Genomic DNA, 20614 nt, shown 5'->3' on the forward strand with positions numbered 1-20614 from the left:
TTCTTTCAACAGATCATTTTATCATGACTTTGCAAGAAGCTGAAAGCAGTTATAATACCATTCATGAGAGGCTGGAAATATATAATAAAAGAATTTTGTTTACAGGGTGATGACTGTTGCCCTTAGGAACTGTGCCCAGGCAATGTAAACACTTTCAGATCTACACTGAACTCATTTACCCTTTCCACTCCAATGGCGAGTGGCACTTGAAATTGTGAATTTTGTTTTCCTCTCCCATGTCCAGCCTCATACAACACGATTTTTCATAGCTCTCACAGGCTTCAGCCTCAAATCTGACTCTACTAGTACTGCCATCTAGGGGAGCCTGTATTAACTCAACTCCGAGCTGTAGCAGTTGTGCTGAGAGAAAGGTTGTATTCATTAAACAAGTGAGTAGACACAACATGGCTAGTTCTTCAGGTACAGATATTTCTAAGGAAGAGGTTGTACAGCTTTTAGAGGAAATAAGTGATATCCAGAGTGACAATGATTTTGATGACAATGTTTTAAATAATAACAGCGATTCATTTGTGAGCAATTTACGTGAAATGATGATGGAAACGGTCTACGCTGAAAAGTTTCACAAAATATCACGCAGTGAAAAGTTTTCTATTGTGATGCTTATGGTATGTAAATATAGTTAAATAAAAGTGTACTTTCTGTTTTAATGTGTATCCTAATTGTTGGTCAGTAGCCTCATTGTTACCTCAAAGAGAGTCAGGTAATTCTCTGTGGCATGCTCGCCACCCAAGTGGTAGCGATTTAAGTAAGAGTGCACGGAGACGCCATATGTCTACATTACAGAGTGCAATGGGCTAGTGCTAAAATGATTGTTGTTTCTTATGTAGACTACATGTCTTCTTTTGATAATATCCTCTTCAATGATACATGATAGTTGTACCTTCAGGTTGGGAGTACTCAAGAGATGCGATGCATAAGAAAACATTGAATTTCTCTGGAAACCTCTGTAAGGGAAATCATTCCTCACAGATCCTGAGCAATGCTCTTACACTGCCATCAGCCGAGGAGTACCGTACACGACATTATTTATTTTTGATGAATCGTATCACTGTTACGAAGAAATTACACTATCCGTATCGGCTGATCGCACTGAGTTCCCAGTCTACTATCTGGGTCATTTTCATCCAAGTTGGTGCAATAGTAAGGTTAAACTGCCCATGTTGATGACACTCCTTGGGCTAGTACTAGACATACATTTCTTCACAAGAGCTACTTTTAATGCATGTCAATGCCCTGATGCTGATTTCCACAGGCATTTTACTGTCAAATAAAAGGGTTTTGGGCCAAACGTTTATAATGTCTTTTCTTCTCATCTTGGCTTCCAGAACACCTCATCACACGTTATTTTTTTGAGATGTTGTATAAAAGGGATTTATTCAATGATGCCTGGCAAAATCCTCGTAGCAATCATATCACGTCATCCTGGTAATAATTACTAAACTTTCAAAAGCTGTCACTAGATTCGTGTTCAGGATTTAAAACTACTCAGGCAGAGAATTTTACTTTCTAGAATGGGACTATTTGTGCAGCTAAAAATCTTGATTAAATAACTTCTGAATATTTATTCTTATTTTAATTACAGAATGTACATATGGCCACCTTGGCTGCATAAAATTATTGTCAAATTGACCATGGTTTCGACAGCTCTAAGACGGTCTTCATCAGAATAAAAATTACTTAGGATTACCTAGAAAATATAATGACATGGCTCAAAAATAAAATAAAATTAATGGGATTACTTCCATATACTGTACAAACAGTGTACTTACATGTAATCACACCTTAGGTGAAAAAAATCAGAGTAAAAATGCTCTTGTCAAAATGAAATAATCACAAGAATAAAAATTAAACTGTATGAATATAACATGTTTGTCAATTGGAATAAAATGCTCTATCAAAATACAATTGCAGTCACAAGGTCGCTTAGAGCCAAACAACTGGATCAAACAGCCGCTACCGTCAGACTAGACAACTAACAGGCCAAGGCAGACACGAGTTGGACATGAAAACATATTTGTGCCATCTAGCAAGAAGTGATCAAATTACAGACAAGAGCAAATGAGGCATTGTATAGACAATTTAACATTACATGCAACAACAGGAATCAGTGCATGAAAATTACAACATACCGTAACGGTCTATTTTATAGATGAAATATAGTTCAAATATACATAAAAATGTAAAACTGGAGAGGAAAACGATGTTGAGTCTACATTGAGGAGAGTACCGCCATTCAAACCATTTTTAATTAGTGGCTCTATACCTCAAAAAAAGGTTTTATTGCGTAAATGCAACTGTTTGTTCAGAAAGAGACTGTCCTTCAGAGATAGGTGTTTAAAAATCTCTAGCTCTTCTAAGAAGTTAAGCCTAAAGGCTTTTTTCTCTGACTAAGATCTGTACATCTTTTACATCTTTTACATCTTTAGGATTATGCCCTGTGATTAACAAACGGTCAGCGAAAGTTGAATTGTGAACATTAGTCCTTTTTTGCTGAGAAGGTATTGCTAAAATCTTGTCGAAATAGCTCAGCCTAAGTGGCCTATGTAATAGGCAGGACAATTGCTGTGAATAATTTTATAGACACCAGAATTACGCAGAGGGGAAAGTGTAGGTTTCAAGTTATGTATGATATTACCTTCTAAAGAATTATTAGTGGTGAAGGCTACTCTATAGTAGTAAACGCTGTATTCTGTAAGAAATTTGACCCAGAAATGGTATAGAGAAATTTTTTTTGTTTTTATTAGGTTCGTTATTAGAAAGGCCTAGGGTAGTGACTCTCTTATTGGTTTTCCTACTAAAAATACTATCTACTATAGAAGGATCATAACCATTATTGACAGCCACAGTTTTAATCAGACTGATTTCAGAATTGAGATTTTCAGAAGAAAGGGATGTGGAGGTGGCTCTATGAATAGTTGAATGAAAAAAGGCCATCTTATGAAAATGCAGGTGTACCAACATGAATGGAATAATTTGATCAGAACTGGTTTCTTTGCGGAAGATATTGAAGCTAACTTTGTCATCTACTATCGTACGAGTGAGATCTAGAAAATTCAATTGCCGTCAGAACTCATTTTCACAAGTGAAAGAAATATTTTCATGAAACTTGTTGAACATATTTAAAAGTTTATCGATACCGTCATTAGGCCCTTAGTATATGATCAAAATGTCATCAACGTATCTGGCGTATGAAAGAATGCCTACAGCTGACACTGAAAAATTACTGAAAAATTTTACTTCTAAAGAATTAATGAACACATTTCCAAGGATTCCTGATAAGGGGTTCTCCATTGCAAGGCCATCTAATTGCCGATATAGTTTTCCATTAAATTCAAAATAATTGTATTTTACTTCAATACAAAGTAAATTCATGAAGTCAGTGATTTGTTCATTAGATAAATCTTTTCTGAAAGAACGTAAATTATTTTCTACTATGTCTAAGGCTTCAAGTACCGGCACATTTGTGTAAAGATTTTTAATATCAAAGGAAATTAATTTCGTATCTCTATCACAGTGAACATCTTTAATTTTCTTAACTAAATCTTGACTATTGGAAATAGAATAATTGCTATGGAAAACAAACGATTTTTCCAATATATCTTGCAAGAATTTGGCTAAGTCGTGATAAGCACTGTTGATGCTATTGGAAATAGGGTGGATCGGATGGTCTTTTTATGGACTTTAAACTGAGCTCGTAACTTAGGCGGAAAGGTTTAAGAAGAGCTTTGGCATCGTTAATAGCAGTTCTGACTTCTTTCTGCAAAGTTGGCGTGGGTTCCTCATGTAGCTCGGAAATATTGTTTTCCTGAAAGAACTGTAGAGTTTTTGCAACATATTCTTGTTTGCTAGCAATGACAATGGTATTGCCCTTATCAGCCTTCATTACAAAAGTGTCTTTTTCTACTAGCTTGGTATTTATGGTTCTAATTAGTTTTTTATCTGAATTAACAATATTACAAGAAATGGTTAGGTTTTCGCTGACAATATTACAAACATCATGTGTTACTCTAGTCTGACAGGAACTGTCCATTTTTACACTGTCTAGGCCTGATTTCAAATCAATAAGAAACTTTTCAATGTCATTATATTTTCTAGGTAATCCTACATAATTTTTATTCTGATGAAGACTACATTACAGCTGTCAAAACCATGGTCAATTTGACAATTTTATGCAGCCGAGGTGGCTATATGTACATTCTGTAATTAAGTTAACACACAGTTGCTGGACTTCAACCTGTAACAATGTTTAAAATTTCATTTATTCTTATGTACTCTCCCCTGTCCCAACAAATCTTATCTTCTTGAGGTATGCTGTAGTACTTACATCCATATCATCCATATAGTCTTTAACATCCTTCCTCTTCTCTTCTTTTTTCTTTTTGATTTCTTTTTCCTTTTTGAGTTTCCTTTCACGTTTCTCTTTTTCTGGATCCTCCCCAATCCAGCCACGGCAATTTGCAGCATCACACAAACACTTCTGAGCTTCTTTCCTAAAAATAATGTCTTATTACATTAATCCTATCAGATATGCAACATATTTTTCTGCAGACGAACACGCAACAAAAGATTACCTACCCATATCGCTGAAACTGGTAGTCAAATGTTATTTCTTCTCCAGCAGAAATGTTTCTTTTACTGAAGAAACCAATCCTCAATTCTCCATTCACAGTCCACTGCAATAGAATCGCAGTAAAAAATAAAAGCTCCAAATGGCAACATTTTTTCTATCATAAAATTCCATGTTATTAGATTTCAAAATGCTTACTAGTACAAATACACTGAAAAGTGGAACTCAAAAAAGACAAAAGAAGGGACGGAAAGGAAACACATGAGCACAATGACAGCACAGGAACACACCATGCAGACAGAAGCTGGCCAGATGGGTACACTGTTGTGCCAAAAACTTCCTGTATGCTGTAGCACTGCTGTACATATCCAGATTGATTAACACTAAATCAAATGAGGGAACATTGCTACAAAATTTGAAATTGACAGTTAGAGGATGTTTGGGGAGGAAATCTAAGAGTATAAAGAAAGGATAGATTACGGGGAAATGGAGGTGGTGTATTTGTGTCCATAGACAAGAAACTAAATTCCATTGAGACAGAAACTGAAGCAGCTTGTGAGGCTGTTTGGGCAAGACCCAGTATCACAAGTTGGCATAAACTTGTAACTGGATCTTTCTACTGACTCTCAGATTCATCTCCAGACATATGGAAAATCTGTCTGCTAGCGCAAATGTTCCCTAATCATGCTGTCATCATTGGTGGAGCCTTTAGCTATCCAACAATCAATTTTTAATATTTAAGTTTTTCAAGGTAGGCCTTACAAGACATCTTGTGAAACATTACCATGTGCTTTCTCAGAAAGCTACATGGAAATGATAGTACAGCAGCCCACTTATAATGGAAATATATTAGACCTAATGGTAGCAAACAGATCTGACTTCTTGGCAATGACAATAATGAAACTGTTATTAGTGACCATGAAGCAATTGTAGCAACAATGATCACTGAAGTACAAATGGCAGCTACAACAAGAAGAAAGATTTACACATTAAATAAGTTAGATAAAGAGGCAGCCATGACACATCTCAAAGCAGAAAAAGACGTTTGCCTCAGTGCAGAAGCATGTAAAACCTGTGGCTCAAGTTTGAAAGAATAGTTGACCACAAACAGGATAGGTATGTACTTAATAGAACAGTTAATGGTGGGGGGCACATTTCATGGTACACAGTAATTATGAAAAAACTTCTAAGAAACAGTGACTTCTGCATAACAGCTGTAAAACAGTGTCCAAAAGCTCACTGGTGACGAACTAAATTGAGGGTACGGACACTCATGGATGACAAAGGAACTGAACTTGAGGGTAGCAAAGCAAAAGCAAAAATAGTTTACTCTGTTTTAAAATGCTCCTTTACTAAGGAAGATACAGATGTACTGCTCCAGACTGCTTTTTGCACCATTCAAATATGAGTGATATTAGTGTCAGTGGTGTTGAGAAACAGTTGAAATCGCTAAAATTAAACTAGGCTCCAAGGCCTAATGGGGTCCCTGTGAGACTTAATACAGAATTTGCTACTGATTTTGCTTCCATTTCAACCAGGGTGGTTGTAATTTAACCCAACAAAAGACTAATCCATTTAAAACATGCCTCCATTTCAACCAGGGTGGTTGTAATTTAACCCAACAAAAGACTAATCCCTTTAAAACATGCCAAAAAACCAACTACCTTTAATTATTAAAATTAAATTAACATACAAAGTTAGTTAGTAGTTTCATGTTCTATGGGCCATTTTGCATGATAAATCGTGATGTGGCAAAGTCCTTACAGATTCATCAAATATTAATTTAATTTTGATTGATTTATTTACTTATACAGACAGAAGATATAAAGATGTGAGTTAGATGTTCCTACCCACCACACATTTTACACATTACAATAACAGAAATTCTACTACGGAATAGAAGGAGTTGTCAAGGACAAATGTTCTCTGTCTCCCCCCCCCAAATTTTACTTCACTGTCCCTCAGACGTTTTATATCACTGGGTAAGTGATCAAAAATCTTTTTTGCAGCATTGTGCACCCCTTTGTGTGCTAAAGACAATCTTAAAGTGGAGTAATGAATGTCTTTTTTTCATTCTGGTATTGTAATTACGTATATCATTCTTCCTTTTGAACAGAAGTGGATTGTTTACAACAACCGTCACAAGGAAATAAATATACTGCAAGGAGTAGCCAGAATGCCCAGCTCCTTAAACAGATGTCTACAAGATGATCACGGATAAGCACCACAAATTATTCTTCCAGTACTTTTTGAGCAATTAAGACTTTCTTTCATACAGATGAGTTACCCCAGAACATTACTTCGTATGATAGTATTGAAAGAAAATATGCAAAATATGTCAATGTGTTGATTTCTCTCTCCCCAAGATTTGCAATGATCCCAAGTGCAAATGTGGCTGAATTAAGTTGTTATAGGAGTTCCAAAATGCCCTTTCTCCGATTTAAATTCTCATCAATAAGAACACATAAGAATTCTTAGGTTTCCACCTTGTTTATTATATCTTCACTAGGTGTTACACTTGCATTTGGTGTAGTACCCCAAATGTGCAGAACAGAATATGTTGTTTCTTTTTAAAATTGAGGATGAGACTATTTGCAGAAAACCAATCAATGATACTTTTAAGAACCTTTTTACCATTTCTTGATTGGTTGGATGATTAGAGAGACCAAACCACTAGGTCATCAGTCCCTTGTTCCTTGAACAAATAGGTCTACATTACTGTACATCAGAGATGGCCTATCAAGTAAAACCCAGGGGAAGCAAACCCCAAGGTCTACCAAAGGTCAACAAACGTTGGATAAGGGACAAAAATGAAAAAAATGTGGGATATAGGAAGAAAGGCAAGCAGGGTGCCCTCTCCAGAGAGCAGCCAGAAGCCCCGAAAGCAGAATGCAATCAGGGGATGGACATCCCCAACTGTTACCGCTTTCCAGAGGTAGCCCACTCAGAAATTGCCTAGGAAAGCCTGGTAACACGGGCAAGACACGAGAAGCACAGATAGACATACGACGAACAAGTCGAACAGACCATGCACGACGGTGCAGAAAAAGTAAAACAACAGGCAGGGTGAGGGCTGGGGTGAACCACTAAGCTCAAACAGCTGCCGCCCAATCTGTGCAGAGGTGGCAACAGAGCGTTCTGCCAACCCCTCAACGGACCAATAAGGTTAAGAGGTCATCCCTTAAAGAGAATGGTAAAAGCCCCCTTCCCTTTCATGAGTAAAACATGAAACTAAGTCAGCCGCTGAGGCATCGTCTCCGGGGGTAGCAAGTCCACCACAGGACAGCTAAGTTGGGACAGCCCTGCAAAATGTGGACCACCGTCAAATGAGAATCACAATGACAGTGGGATGGGTCTTCGAGTCGGAGGAGATAACCATGAGTCAGCCAAGTATGGCCAATGAAGAGCCAGCAAAGGACAGCCAGTGAGAGGCCTGCATGGAGGATCTCCATAGATTTGTAGTCTCCTTTATCACCTGTAGTTTCGTGAACTCAGAGTGAGCCATTCCATACTCCAGATTCCTAAAACTTGATGGCACAATACCAATCCGAGGTCTGTTTTCAGAATACCAATCTCAAGAGTTGGCTTCCTGGTAGCCAGTTTGTCTAATCTATCAGTGAGTTCATTCCCCGGGATTCCAACATGGCCTGGAGTCCAGACAAAGGTCACTGAGCATCCACAATGTTTAATGACAGATAGAAAATCCTGGATAACCAGATCAAGGGAAGGCGAGGGTACCACTGGTCAAGATTTTGTGAACTGTTCAAAGAGTCACTGCAGATGAGAAAGGACTCACCGGTGCAGTAATGCCTAGCTCAAAAACACGAGAGATGGCTATCAACTCTGCAGTGAAAATACTACAGCCATCCAGCAAGGATCACAGTTCATTATGTCCCACATGAGTATAAGCAAAGCCTACGTGATCAGCACCCATCGAGCCATCAGCACAGACTACTTCTGAACCCCAAGATGCATCAAGGATGGAGAAAAACTCGTGGCAGAGGGGCCCGGGCTGAACTGAGTCTTTTGGACCTTGTAATAAGTCAAGACGAAGCTGTGGCTGAGGGATGCACCATGGAGGCGCACTTGACTGGGCCCGGAGGAGAGGTGGTAGAGGAAACAACTGGAATTCACGGGCTGGATATCCGATCATAATCTCTGATCTGGGCTGCTGGTGCAGGAGATGTATTTCCACATTTCGAAAGAGGAGACAGTAGTTCGGATGCTCAGGGAGCTGCGAACATAGCATATTTGACAAGCTGTTGTTGCTGCCCGATACACAGTGGAGGGACCACAACCTCCACGAGGACACTGTTCACAGAGCTAGTTCGAAAGTCTCCTGCCTCAAATCGAAGCCTGGAATGGCGTATCAGATCCAGTGTCTGCAATGCTGAGGGTGATGCCGAACCATATCCCGGACTCTTTCATCAAGGCTGTACTGTATCAGGGCTTTGTAACGCTACAGAATGGTATTGTGATCTGCGTACCAGCTGATGTTACTCAGGCAACGAAGTTGCGATAAGAGGTTCTGGATAAAAACCATGTGTGGACCCTGGAGACCCCACTTGTGTAAAGCAGCGAGGATGTGGTGTCACCATGTAGTGTCACCAGCCTTTTGAACACCAAAGACGACGGCTATACGGTGCTGATGTTGGGCAAAGCTGTTCTGATGGCAGGCACCAGGTAAATCAGATTATCAGTAGTGGAACGATCTTGGCAAAAACCACCCTGGGACGGTTCCAGAAGACCTCAAGACTCATGGTGCCAACACAGCCTCCACCTCTCCATATGTTCAACCAACTTACAGAGAACATTGGTAAGGCCAATTGGGCGACAACATCCATCTCTACAGGGTGCTTACCCAGTTTCAGTACTAGGACAATGATGCTTTCTTATCAATGTGATGGGAACTCATCTCGTTCCAGATGTGGTTAAAGATGGCAAGGATATGATGCTGACAATCTACTATTAGGTGCTTGATCGTTTGGCTGTAGATACAGTCTGGCTGTGGGGCTGTATCCAGGCAGTGGACTAGGACACTGATGAATTCCCACTCACTGAATGGGGCATTATATGGCTCCAGGTGGTATGTAGTAAGATAACTGCTTTTGCTCCATCTGCTGTTGGCATGTTGATAATTCTCAGACACTGAGGCTCGAGCATAATGCAGAGCAACATGTTAGGCAATGGTTTCAGGGTCAGTGTACACAGAGCCGTAATGTAATACAAGGTACATCTGCAGGTGTATGGTATCTGTAGTAGAAATGTATGATCTTTGCCTAAACCTGCGAAGGTGAAGTACATGGTCTGATGGTTGAAACGTATCATTCCCAGCATTCTTGCTTTCATCATTTTATTAGGTGGCAGACCTGGGCACAGAGCCACTTAAAAGGCAACGAGGTGCTCCATCGATAGGTACTGCTTAACGTACTGAAGAGCCCGCCTACACTCTCTAATGGCCTCTGCGATTTCTGATGACCAGAAGATGTGTTCCATCAGGGCACACTTGAGGAACAGGGGATCATTAAATCAGCTGCTGAAAGATTGGCTCTAGGCATATTCTGGACTGTCTCATTGATGTATCCATGTGGCAGGGAGCCAAGGGTGACAGCAGAGGTGAAAGCACTCCAGTGAGCACTGTTCAGAGCCCACCTGGGTAAGTATCCAGGGAAGTGATGTTGAGGGAGGGACAGAAAGATCGGAAAGTGGTCACCGCCACACAGGTCATCATAGACTCTCCAGCGTACGGACGGGAGAAGACAAAGGCTGGTTAATGGCCAAGAAAGCCCTGTGTGTCACACTAAAATGTATGGGGCAATACTATTCAAGAGGCATAGGTCAAGGGCCAATAAGTTTTCGAGGTCTTTACCATGGCCAGTGATCGCGATTCAAACCCACAAAGTGTCATGGGCGTTGAAATCACTCAAGATTATGAAAAGGTGGGGGAAGCTGAGAAACCAATGCAAACAATATGTTCTGGTAAACATTGCAAATGGCAATATCCTGAAATGCTCTTACATGAACAGCCACAGTCTTCAAAGGTGTATCAAGAGGCATAAATTTGCTATATAGTGTGCCCAGAACATATGTGCAAACACGGCCCATCACCCTGCCATAGGTAACACGATTCTTATAATATCCATGGTATCCACCAAAGGTCTGGGGTCAGCATGCTGGAAACCAAGTCTCCTGAAGGGAAATGCAGAAGGCAGGAGAAGTGCTTAAAAGGTGTCGAAATTCAGCCAGGTGATAGAAAAAACAGCTAAAATCCAATGGAGGATAATGTTGTCAATGTACAGTGAGGCTGTGAAGGGACCAAGGAGGTAGGTAATGCCGCAGGGTCACCTGCTGCCTCTGATTGAGGGGTTAAGGCATCAACACATGTTTCTTGGTTCCCTTGTGTGGTGCGACCCGGGGCCTCAGGGGTCACCAGAATAGGTGGGATCTAGTGATGTTGGGACCATCAGAATCTCCTTCTTCTTGGAGGACTTTTTCTTATCTTTCCTCGGCTTAGAGGATTTGGATGACTGCAAGAACTTGTCTGAATCAGTTTCAGCTAATGATGTCCTGCGACCAGCTGCCTGTGGCTCCTGCGAAGCCCTGCGACCAGCAGCCTGTGGCTCCTTCAGCCACTGTCTGTGCCCGGTTGTAGACCAAAAGAAGCCTTGGAAGGAAGTATCTCAAGGGAACCCTTCCTGGCAAGAGAAGCCAGAGGAAGGTGATTTGTCTCCAGCTGGGAGATGGGGGCCAATATCTCTGGTGAGTGGAAGACCAACGATCCCTGGATAGGTGTGGGGCAAGCAACAATGGGAGAGCCACCACCCATCATCGAGGGGAGGGGGGGGGGGGGGATGCTTGACTGAGCGGCCCTGGGGACCCACTGTAGAAGGTGTAACTGGCGGGAGTACCGTCGTCAAAGAGGGAAACATTGTCATAGCTACAGCATACGACGCTGTTATATATGCTGAGTGCAACCATCATACTACTTCTTAGTCTCTTAATAAGTTAGTTTGTCCAAAGTCGTATTCTTGTATTTCCTTCTCTTTCTGGAAAATGGTGCAATCTGGAGAGCAGGGAGAATGTGCCCCAATTTCAAACACTTGACACACACACGGTTTCACATTGCATCGGTATACCATCCATCACCTTGATCTTTTTCAGGCAATGGATCGTCCTATTGTCCTTTGGCTCCCTACGTATGTGACAGGCAACATGTACAACTTGTCGCTCTGGTCAGAGCTGCTGCAGATGCAGTCGTGTGTGTGTAAAGTGTGCTTGCTTGTGAGAATGAATGGTGTATGCTTCTCTTTCTTTTTCTGGTGAAGGGTGAGGCTGAAAGCTGATGTGTAAGTGTCTTTCAATTGTGAGAGTCTGCAATTTATCATGCCATTTTTACAGTAAGTAGCAATCTGTCTTTTCCTTATATTGTTTGTATATCTTCAATAATTTCTCAGCTCTTTTCTCTCCTAAATTATTTCTTAAGCTTGACCAAACAAGCCTGCGAGTGGAGAAGATTCTCTCAATGGATGCAGTACCCTCAGGGCAAGAAATGAGACTTTTCAAGAAAGTAATAAATCCTCTTGGTAAGTCTCCTTTTTGGCTGTTTTCAGCTCTATTATCTTCCACCACATGTTTGGATGAAACTATGTTACAATTGCATCAGCAAACATAGTGGAAAGAAAATAATGAGAATTAGCAATCCTAAAAGACATAACATCTGCACTCCACTCCAAATGCACCTCTATGAGCCAGTTTTATGCACTTTCTTCTTGTTCAGTAGTTAATCTTCTCCTTCCGAATCCTGGATCTAACATACTAGCAGGATAGTGAAAGAGTTCCAGTGCTTGTTCCTTTCATTTCTTATTATGTTCTTACAGGGTTCCATATTAGGGCTTTCTAAAACATTGATCCATAGTTCGACAACTTGTGCAATATTTGTCCTGCTGCTTGAAGAAGGTCAAGGACTCAAAACCTCTGGCAGTAGTTGGAGATGATGAGTGGCATATTTATAAAACATAACACTATCCAAGATTTTGCTTATCTTAGCACAGACTTCTTCAGAGTGCTCTGTTATAACTTCCATATACTCAGAATATAGTGTTTTGAATAAATTGATCATAAGAATCTGAAGTTAACTATTTAATTTTCAATATTAAGAAATCTCAAAAAAACCATTAAAATCCAATTTAACTCACTGTTTTTTTTAAATACCCAGGTTTTTCTCAGCCCTTATTTTAACCATAATATACCATAGATCCCTGAAACAGATACCTACACCCAGCAATTGAAAAAAAAACATGGGTCACACCTCCACACAAGAAGAGTAACAAAAGGGTTCCACAAAGCTACCGTCAAATCTAGCTGACATCTATCTGTTGTAGAATCCTTTCACATATTCTGAACTCAAATGTAATAAGGTATCTCGAAAATAATTACCTCCTTCATCCCAACCAGCATGAATTCCAACCAAAGTCTGCCATCTGCTTTACCTATGACAACCTGTATGATAATCTATTTCATATCCCTACAAATTGTTACACCCAGGTATTTGTATGCCTGTGTGGGTTGACTGATTCTAAGTAAATCACAGACATTATAGTCATAGGGTAGTACAAATTTCATTTTGTGAAGTGCATAATTTTACATTTCTGTACTTTCAAAACAAATGCCACTCTTTACACCACTTTGAAATCACATCTGTTTTGAGACATTGCTTCATTATGGAAAAGTCTAAGGTTGTAACTTCATGTGTGGCAAAGGGAAGTGTGTTGGGTCCCTTGCTGTCCATGTTGTGTATTAACGACCTTGCAGATAATATTAATAGTAAACTTAGACTTTTCTATAATGAAGCAATGTCTCAAAACAGATGTGATTTCAAAGTGGTGTAAAGAGTGGCATTTGTTTTGAAAGTACAGAAATGTAAAATTATGCACTTCACAAAATGAAATTTGTACTACCCTATGCCTATAATGTCTGTGATTTACTTAGAATCAGTCAACCCACACAGACATACAAATACCTGGGTGTAACAATTTGTAGGGATATGAAATAGATTATCATACAGGTTGTCATAGGTAAAGCAGATGGCAGACTTTGGTTCAATGGCAGAACACTGTGAAAATAAAGTCAGCCTACGAAGTAGAATGGCTACATAGCACCTATGAAGCCAACTTCTAAGATAATGCGTAACTGTTTTGGCCAGATTCGACTAATAGGGGATACTGAATGTATACAAAGAAAGACAGTACGAATGGTCACAAGTTTGTTTTACTCAAGGGAGATCATGACAGAAATGTTGAAAAATCTGAATTGGTAGATTCTTGAAACTAAAGCAAATTATCTCATGGATGCCTACTTACAAAATTTCAAGAACAGTATTTAGGTGTAGATTCTTGAGATATACTTCAGCACCTGCATATCAATCCCTCAGGGATTGAGCGTACAAAATTAAGACTAAATACAGAATGCACAAGGGAATTTTAGCAGTGATTATTCCCATGCTTCATAGACAATTGGAAGAGGGAGAGAACCCCACATCTTGTGCCATACTAAATACCCTCTGCCATGCTTAACGCAGTGTTTTGCAGTGCATGTATTATAATATTTCAATAATATCTTTAACTCCTAGCATATCATGTCCCAGTCACTCTGAAAATCTCAAAGAATTAGTTGCGCACGTCAGCTGTTTCCACTAGAATCTGAGCTCTTGGGCATTCTGTACATAATTGTATCCAAATGCCACACATTGTGGAGAATTTTCTCATCATGTTTAAATAGAATAATTATATTTTGTTAAGAACAATTGAAGATAGCATTTAATATCATAACAAATCATTTTAATATGTCAGAATGTGTAAACTTGTAAAAATCTTGTCATTTTGGAGGGGACTACTTTGCGTGTTAGGGCTATGGCACATGCAACACAGATTGCTCTCAAAAAATTGTTAACTTAAACTTAAACTTAAATTACAATTTTCAAATCCTTGACCCTTACGTTAAAAGCCTAACTTTCTACCAACTGAGCTATCTGTGCTCATTTTCCAGAATCACGGTAGAGCTGCATGTCCCTATCCTGTGCAAGCTTCTTCATCTCCCAGTACTTACTGCAACCTACATCCTTCTGAATCTGCTTAGTGTATTCATCTTTTGGGCTCCCTCTACGATTTTTACCCTCCATTCTGCCCTCCAATGCTAAATTTGTGATCCCTTGATGCCTCAGAACATGTCCTACCAACCGGTCCCTTCTTCTTGTCAAGTTGTGCCACAAACTCCACTTCTCCCCAATCCTATTCAATACCTCCTCATTAGTTATATGATCTACCCATCTATCTTCAGCATTCTTCTGTAGCACCACATTTTGAAAGCTTCTATTCTCTTCTTGTCCAAACTATTTATCGTCCATGTTTCACTTCCATACATGGCTACACTCCATACAAATACTTTCAGAAACGACTTCCGACATTTAAATCTATACTCGATGTTAAAAAATTTCTCTTCTTCAGAAACGCTTTCCTTGCCATTGCCAGTCTACATTTTATATCCTCGCTACTTCGACTATCATCAGTTATTTTGCTCCCCAAATAGCAAAACTCCTTTACTAATTTAAGTGTCTCATTTCCTAATCTAATTCCCTCAGCATCACCCGACTTCATTCGACTACATCCCATTATCCTTGTTTTGCTTTTGTTGATGTTCATCGTATATCCTCCTTTCAAGACACTGTCCATTCCGTTCAACTGCTCTTCCCAGTCCTTTGCTGACTCTGACAGAATTACAATGTCATCAGCGAACCTCACAGTTTTTATTTCTTCTCCATGGATTTTAATACCTACTCCGAATTTTTCTTTTGTTTCCTTTAATGCTTGCTCAATATACAGATTGAATAACATTGGGGAGAGGCTACAACACTGTCTCACTACCTTCCCAACCACTGCTTCCCTTACATGCCACTCGAACCTTATAACTGCCACCTGGTTTCTGTACAAATTGTAAATAGCTTTTCGCTCCCTGTATTTTACCCCTGACATCTTTAGAATTTGAAAGAGAGTATTCCAGTCAACATTGTCAAAAGCTTTCTCTAAGTCTACAGATGCTAGAAACATAGGTTTGCCTTTCCTTAATCTATTTTATAAGATAAGTCGTAGGGTCAGTATTGCCTCACGTGTTCCATCATTTCTGCGGAATCCAAACTGATCTTCGCAGAGTTCGGCTTGTACCAGTTTTTCCATTCGTCTGAAGAATTCGTGTTAGTACTTTGCAGCTGTGACTTATTAAACTGATAGTTCAGTAATTTTCACATCTGTCAACACCTGCTTTCTTTGGTATTGGAATTATTATATTCTTGTTGAAGTCTGAGGGTATTTCGCCGGTCTCATACATCATGCTCACCAGATGGTAGAGTTTTGTCAGGACTGACTCTCCCAAGGTCGTCTGTAGTTCTAAAGGAATGTTGTCTACTACCGGGGCCTTGTTTCGACTCAGGTCTTTCAGTGCTCTGTCAAACTCTTCACGCAGTATCGTATCTCCCATTTCATCTTCATCTACATTCTCTTCCATTTCCATAATATTGTCCTCAAGTACATCGCCCTTGTATAGACCCTCTATATACTCCTTCCACCTTTCTGCCTTCCCTTCTTTCCTTACAACTGGGTTTCCATCTGAGCTCTTGATATTCATACAAGTGGTTCTCTTTTCTCCAAACGTCTCTTTAATTTTCCTGTAGCAGTATCTATCTTACCCCTAGTGAGACAAGCCTCTACATCCTTACATTTGTCCTCTAGCCATCCCTGCTTAGCCATTTTGCACTTCCATGTCCATCTTGTTTTTGAGACGTTTGTATTCCTTTTTGCCTGCTTCATTTACTGCGTTTTTATATTTTCACCTTTCATCAATTAAATTCAGTATTTCTTCTGTTACCCAAGGATTTCTACTAGCCCTCGTCTTTTCACCTACTAGGTCCTCTGCTGCCTTCACTACTTCATCTCTCAAAGCTACCCATTCTTCTTCTACTGTACTTCTTTCCCCCATTCCTGTCAATTGTTCCCTTATGCTCTCCCTGAAACTCTGTACAACCTCTGGTTCTTTCAGTTTATCCAGGTCCCATCTCCTTAAATTCCCACCTTTTTGCAATTTCTTCAGTTTTAATCTACAGTTCATAACCAATAGATTGTGATCAGAGTCTACATCTGCCCCTGGAAATGTTTTACAATTTAAAACCTGGTTCCTAAATCTCTGTCTTACCATTATGTAATCTATCTGAAACCTGTCAGTATCTCCTGGCTTCTTCCATGTATACAACCCTCTTTTATGATTCTTGAACCAAGTGTTAGCTATGATTAAGTTGTGCTCTGTGCAAAATTCTATCAGGCGGCTTCCACTTTCATTTCTTAGCCCCAATCCATATTCACCTACTACGTTTCCTTCTCTCCCTTTTCCTACTACCGGATTCCAGTCACCCATGACTATTAAATTTTCGTCTCCCTTCACTATCTGAATAATTTCTTTTATTTCATCATATATTTCTGCAATTACTTTGTCATCTGCAGAGCTAGTTGGCATATAAACTTGTACTACTGTAGTAGGCGTGGGCTTCGTGTCGATCTTGGCCACAATAATGCATTCACTATGCTGTTTGTAGTAGCTTACCTGCACTCCTATTTTTTTATTCATTATTAAACCGACTCCTGAATTACCCCTATTTGATTTTGTATTTATAAACCTGTATTCACCTGACCAGAAGTCTTGTTCCTGCTGCCACCGAACTTCACTATTTCCCACTATATCTAACTTTAACCTATCCATTTCCCTTTTTAAATTTTCTAACCTACCTGCTTGATTAAGGGATCTGACATTCCATGCTCCGATCCGTAGAACGCCAGTTTTCTTTCTTCTGATAACGACGTCCTCTTGAGTAGTCCCCGCCCGGAGATCCGAATGGGGGACTATTTTACCTCCGGAATATTTTACCCAATTGGACGCCATCATCATTTAACCATACAGGAAAGCTGCATGCCCTCGCGAAAAATTACAGCTGTATTTTCCCCTTGCTTTCAGCCGTTCGCAGTACCAGCACAGCAAGGCCGTTTTGGTTTGTGTTACAAGACCAGATCAGTCAATCATGCAGACTGTTACCCCTGCAACTACTGAAAAGGCCACTGCCCCTCTTCAGGAACCACACGTTTGTCTGGCCTCTCAACAGATATCCCTCTGTTGTGGTTGCACCTATGGTACAGCCATCTGTATCGCTGAGGCACGCAAGCCTCCCCACCAATGGCAAGGTCCATGGTTCATGGGGGTATCACATTCAAATTAATGTCACATACTAAAGGTCTACGCCCATTGGTTACGCAAAAAATTTAAACTTCTAAGTCAATGCTATCAAAAGATAAAGCCATACATGTTTCATATTTTGACACTAAAAAAATTCCTCATCAAAACCTATAGATGAACTATCTACATACATGTCACGCCTGGTGGTTTAGTGGTAAAGCACATACCTGGAAATAGAGAGGTCTTGGGATTGAATCTCAATCGGATCACAGATTTTTTTTAGTCTTAGTTTTAACCTAGCTTTCACCTCTCAATGATGATAAGAGTTACCAGATCCCAGATTTCATGTTCAACTGTAGGTTCCCTTTCCCGGTTGAATAAGTGGGGAAGGCTAGGGTCATACAAGTTGCCAAAGGTGGCACCCAATGGAAAGACTTGCACCACACCATTGTGCCACATGAAAATATATATATAGGATACTGGGTTGGACATAATGAGTTTTCTGTTGGAGAGGAAAGATGATATGAACTCAAGAATCAGTTAAAGTTGAAAGTTTCTGTTATGACTAGAGAAACTGAAAGCAGAGTACACAAAAATGTGCTACACTGATGAAGTTTACAAGGATAAACCATTATTTATTTATGAAATTGACACACGTCATAAATTTTTTTCTTTTGATAAATTCTCAGAATCATGAGAGCAATTTCAAGTAGAGCAATTATTAGGCATGTCAGAGGAAGTAAATTTAAATATTTTCCACATCTCTCGCATTTATGTTAAGATTTTCTCTACACATGAAGATTCAAAAAGAGAGAAACAGATTTCGTCCCTGTTTACTGAATCAATAGCTTCAACAGTTTGATTTCTCAGATCTTGAAGAGTAGCTGACATAGATGAGACAAAAGAGTCTGTCTTTTACATACCCCTACAAAGTGAGATGGGCTGCCATCACGCAGAAAAATGAAACCACTGGAATCCACTTGAAGTAGAAGAAACAACCAATTTTGCAACACATTCAGGTACGACATTTCTATCACAGTTTCCACCACAAAGAAGAATGGTTTATAAACTTTGCGAACAGAAACAGCATAAAAACATTCCGTTTCAGTGAGACTCTTTCATGTTTGACAATGTCATCATGATTTTGTGACCCCCAAATTTTTAAATTATTGTAGTTTACTTTACCCAATTTATGAAACATCAATTCACCTGAAAAGATGAGTCATTCAGAAAAAATGTCCTCTGCCATATCATAAGAAATGAATGCAAAATTCGTACCTTCTGTTACTGTCTCCAGGACACAACTGCTGGATGAACAGCAATTTGTAAGACTTCATATGCGTGCATCGTATCAAAACACCCCACACTATTGTTTGCGGAAGTTGAAGTTCCTGATCTGTCTGTCTCGTGGACTTATGAGAGCTCCGTGTGTACACATCTCAACCACACTCGACATTTTCACCAGACGTGCAAGGCCAACCAATGTTCTTCCCTTTGCATATGCAACCAACTTCCAATAATTTTTTATGCCAGTCATAAATCTACTTGTGCAGAAGCAGCTTCTTGCTGAATCGATGGCAGAATGCATGTTGCGCTTGAACAATGGATTTGCTTCATGCAAATTCCAACACACAAAGCAATTTCTCTTGTGGTGTAGTCACCAAGGTGCTACAAATAACAGCTTAGCTGTGTCAAAACTTTGAACCTTCCTGTATCAAATGACATGTGCAATGTGTTTCTTTCTTTTGTAGTTTGTCTGTAATAATTCACTGAAATACGTCCTTCCATTTTGAATCCCCCTGAATTTAATGAAAATTTTAGCTTTTTGTTTATGCATTAATTGCTGACATCTTGTATACTAAGTTTTGATTTTATGTGATTGTTTTAAGTGTTGCATTTCAACTACAGGTAAATATTTAACTGAAACTTCCTGGCAGATTAAAACTGTGTGCCCGACCGAGACTCGAACTCGGGACCTTTGCCTTTCGCGGGCAAGTGCTCTACCAACTGAGCTACCGAAGCAAAGGTCCTGAGTTCGAGTCTCAGTCGGGCACACAGTTTTAATCTGCCAGGAAGTTTCATATCAGCGCACACTCCGCTGCAGAGTGAAAATCTCATTCTGGAAACATCCCCCAGGCTGTGGCTAAGCCATGTCTCCGCAATATCCTTTCTTTCAGGAGTTCTAGTTCTGCATGGTTCGCAGGAGAGCTTCTGTAAAGTTTGGAAGGTAGGAGACGAGGTACTGGCAGAAGTAAAGCTGTGAGTACCGGGCGTGAGTCGTGCTTCGGTAGCTCAGTTGGTAGAGCACTTGCCCGCGAAAGGCAAAGGTCCCGAGTTCGAGTCTCGGTCGGGCACACAGTTTTAATCTGCCAGAAAGTTTCATATCAGCGCACACTCCGCTGCAGAGTGAAAATCTCATTCTGGAAATATTTAACTGTTCTCTAAATTTTGAGTCCTTCAAAGCTGACCATTGAGATATTTTTGTCTTTCATTTATCATTTTACCAAAATCTCGAGGTGGCAGCAGGGGTAATTATGATGCTGCAGTAACATCTTTAACCTCTAGCAGACAGCATCCCACTGACTCCAAAGACCTCAAAGATATTAGTTTTCCACACCAGTTGGTTTCCACCGGATACCTGGGCTCTTATGCCAGGGGTGGCCAAGAATTTGGCTCGCAAACTGTGACCTGGCATGAGTGTCTAGCACTCAGTCTCATGTCATATTTCTCCACTGTCACAGCACAGTCTGACCACAA

At 39.9% G+C, this 20614-nt stretch overlaps 1 protein-coding gene across 7 annotated transcripts in view; it reads right to left on the reverse strand.

The window, feature by feature from the left end:
- Window positions 1-20614, reverse strand: part of LOC126235770 (uncharacterized) — a 272353-nt gene that overhangs the window by 176861 nt on the left and 74878 nt on the right. For all 7 annotated transcript variants that reach the window (XM_049944566.1, XM_049944568.1, XM_049944570.1 and 4 more), the window contains exons 6-7: window positions 4597-4694; window positions 4346-4511 (exon numbers count right to left, since the gene is read on the reverse strand). In XM_049944566.1, coding sequence (XP_049800523.1) covers window positions 4346-4511; window positions 4597-4694 — 264 coding nt within the window. The remainder of the gene's footprint in view (window positions 1-4345; window positions 4512-4596; window positions 4695-20614) is intronic.

The sequence above is a fragment of the Schistocerca nitens genome, chromosome 2 (assembly GCF_023898315.1).
Source record: "Schistocerca nitens isolate TAMUIC-IGC-003100 chromosome 2, iqSchNite1.1, whole genome shotgun sequence".
Classification (NCBI taxonomy): Eukaryota; Metazoa; Arthropoda; class Insecta; order Orthoptera; family Acrididae; genus Schistocerca; species Schistocerca nitens.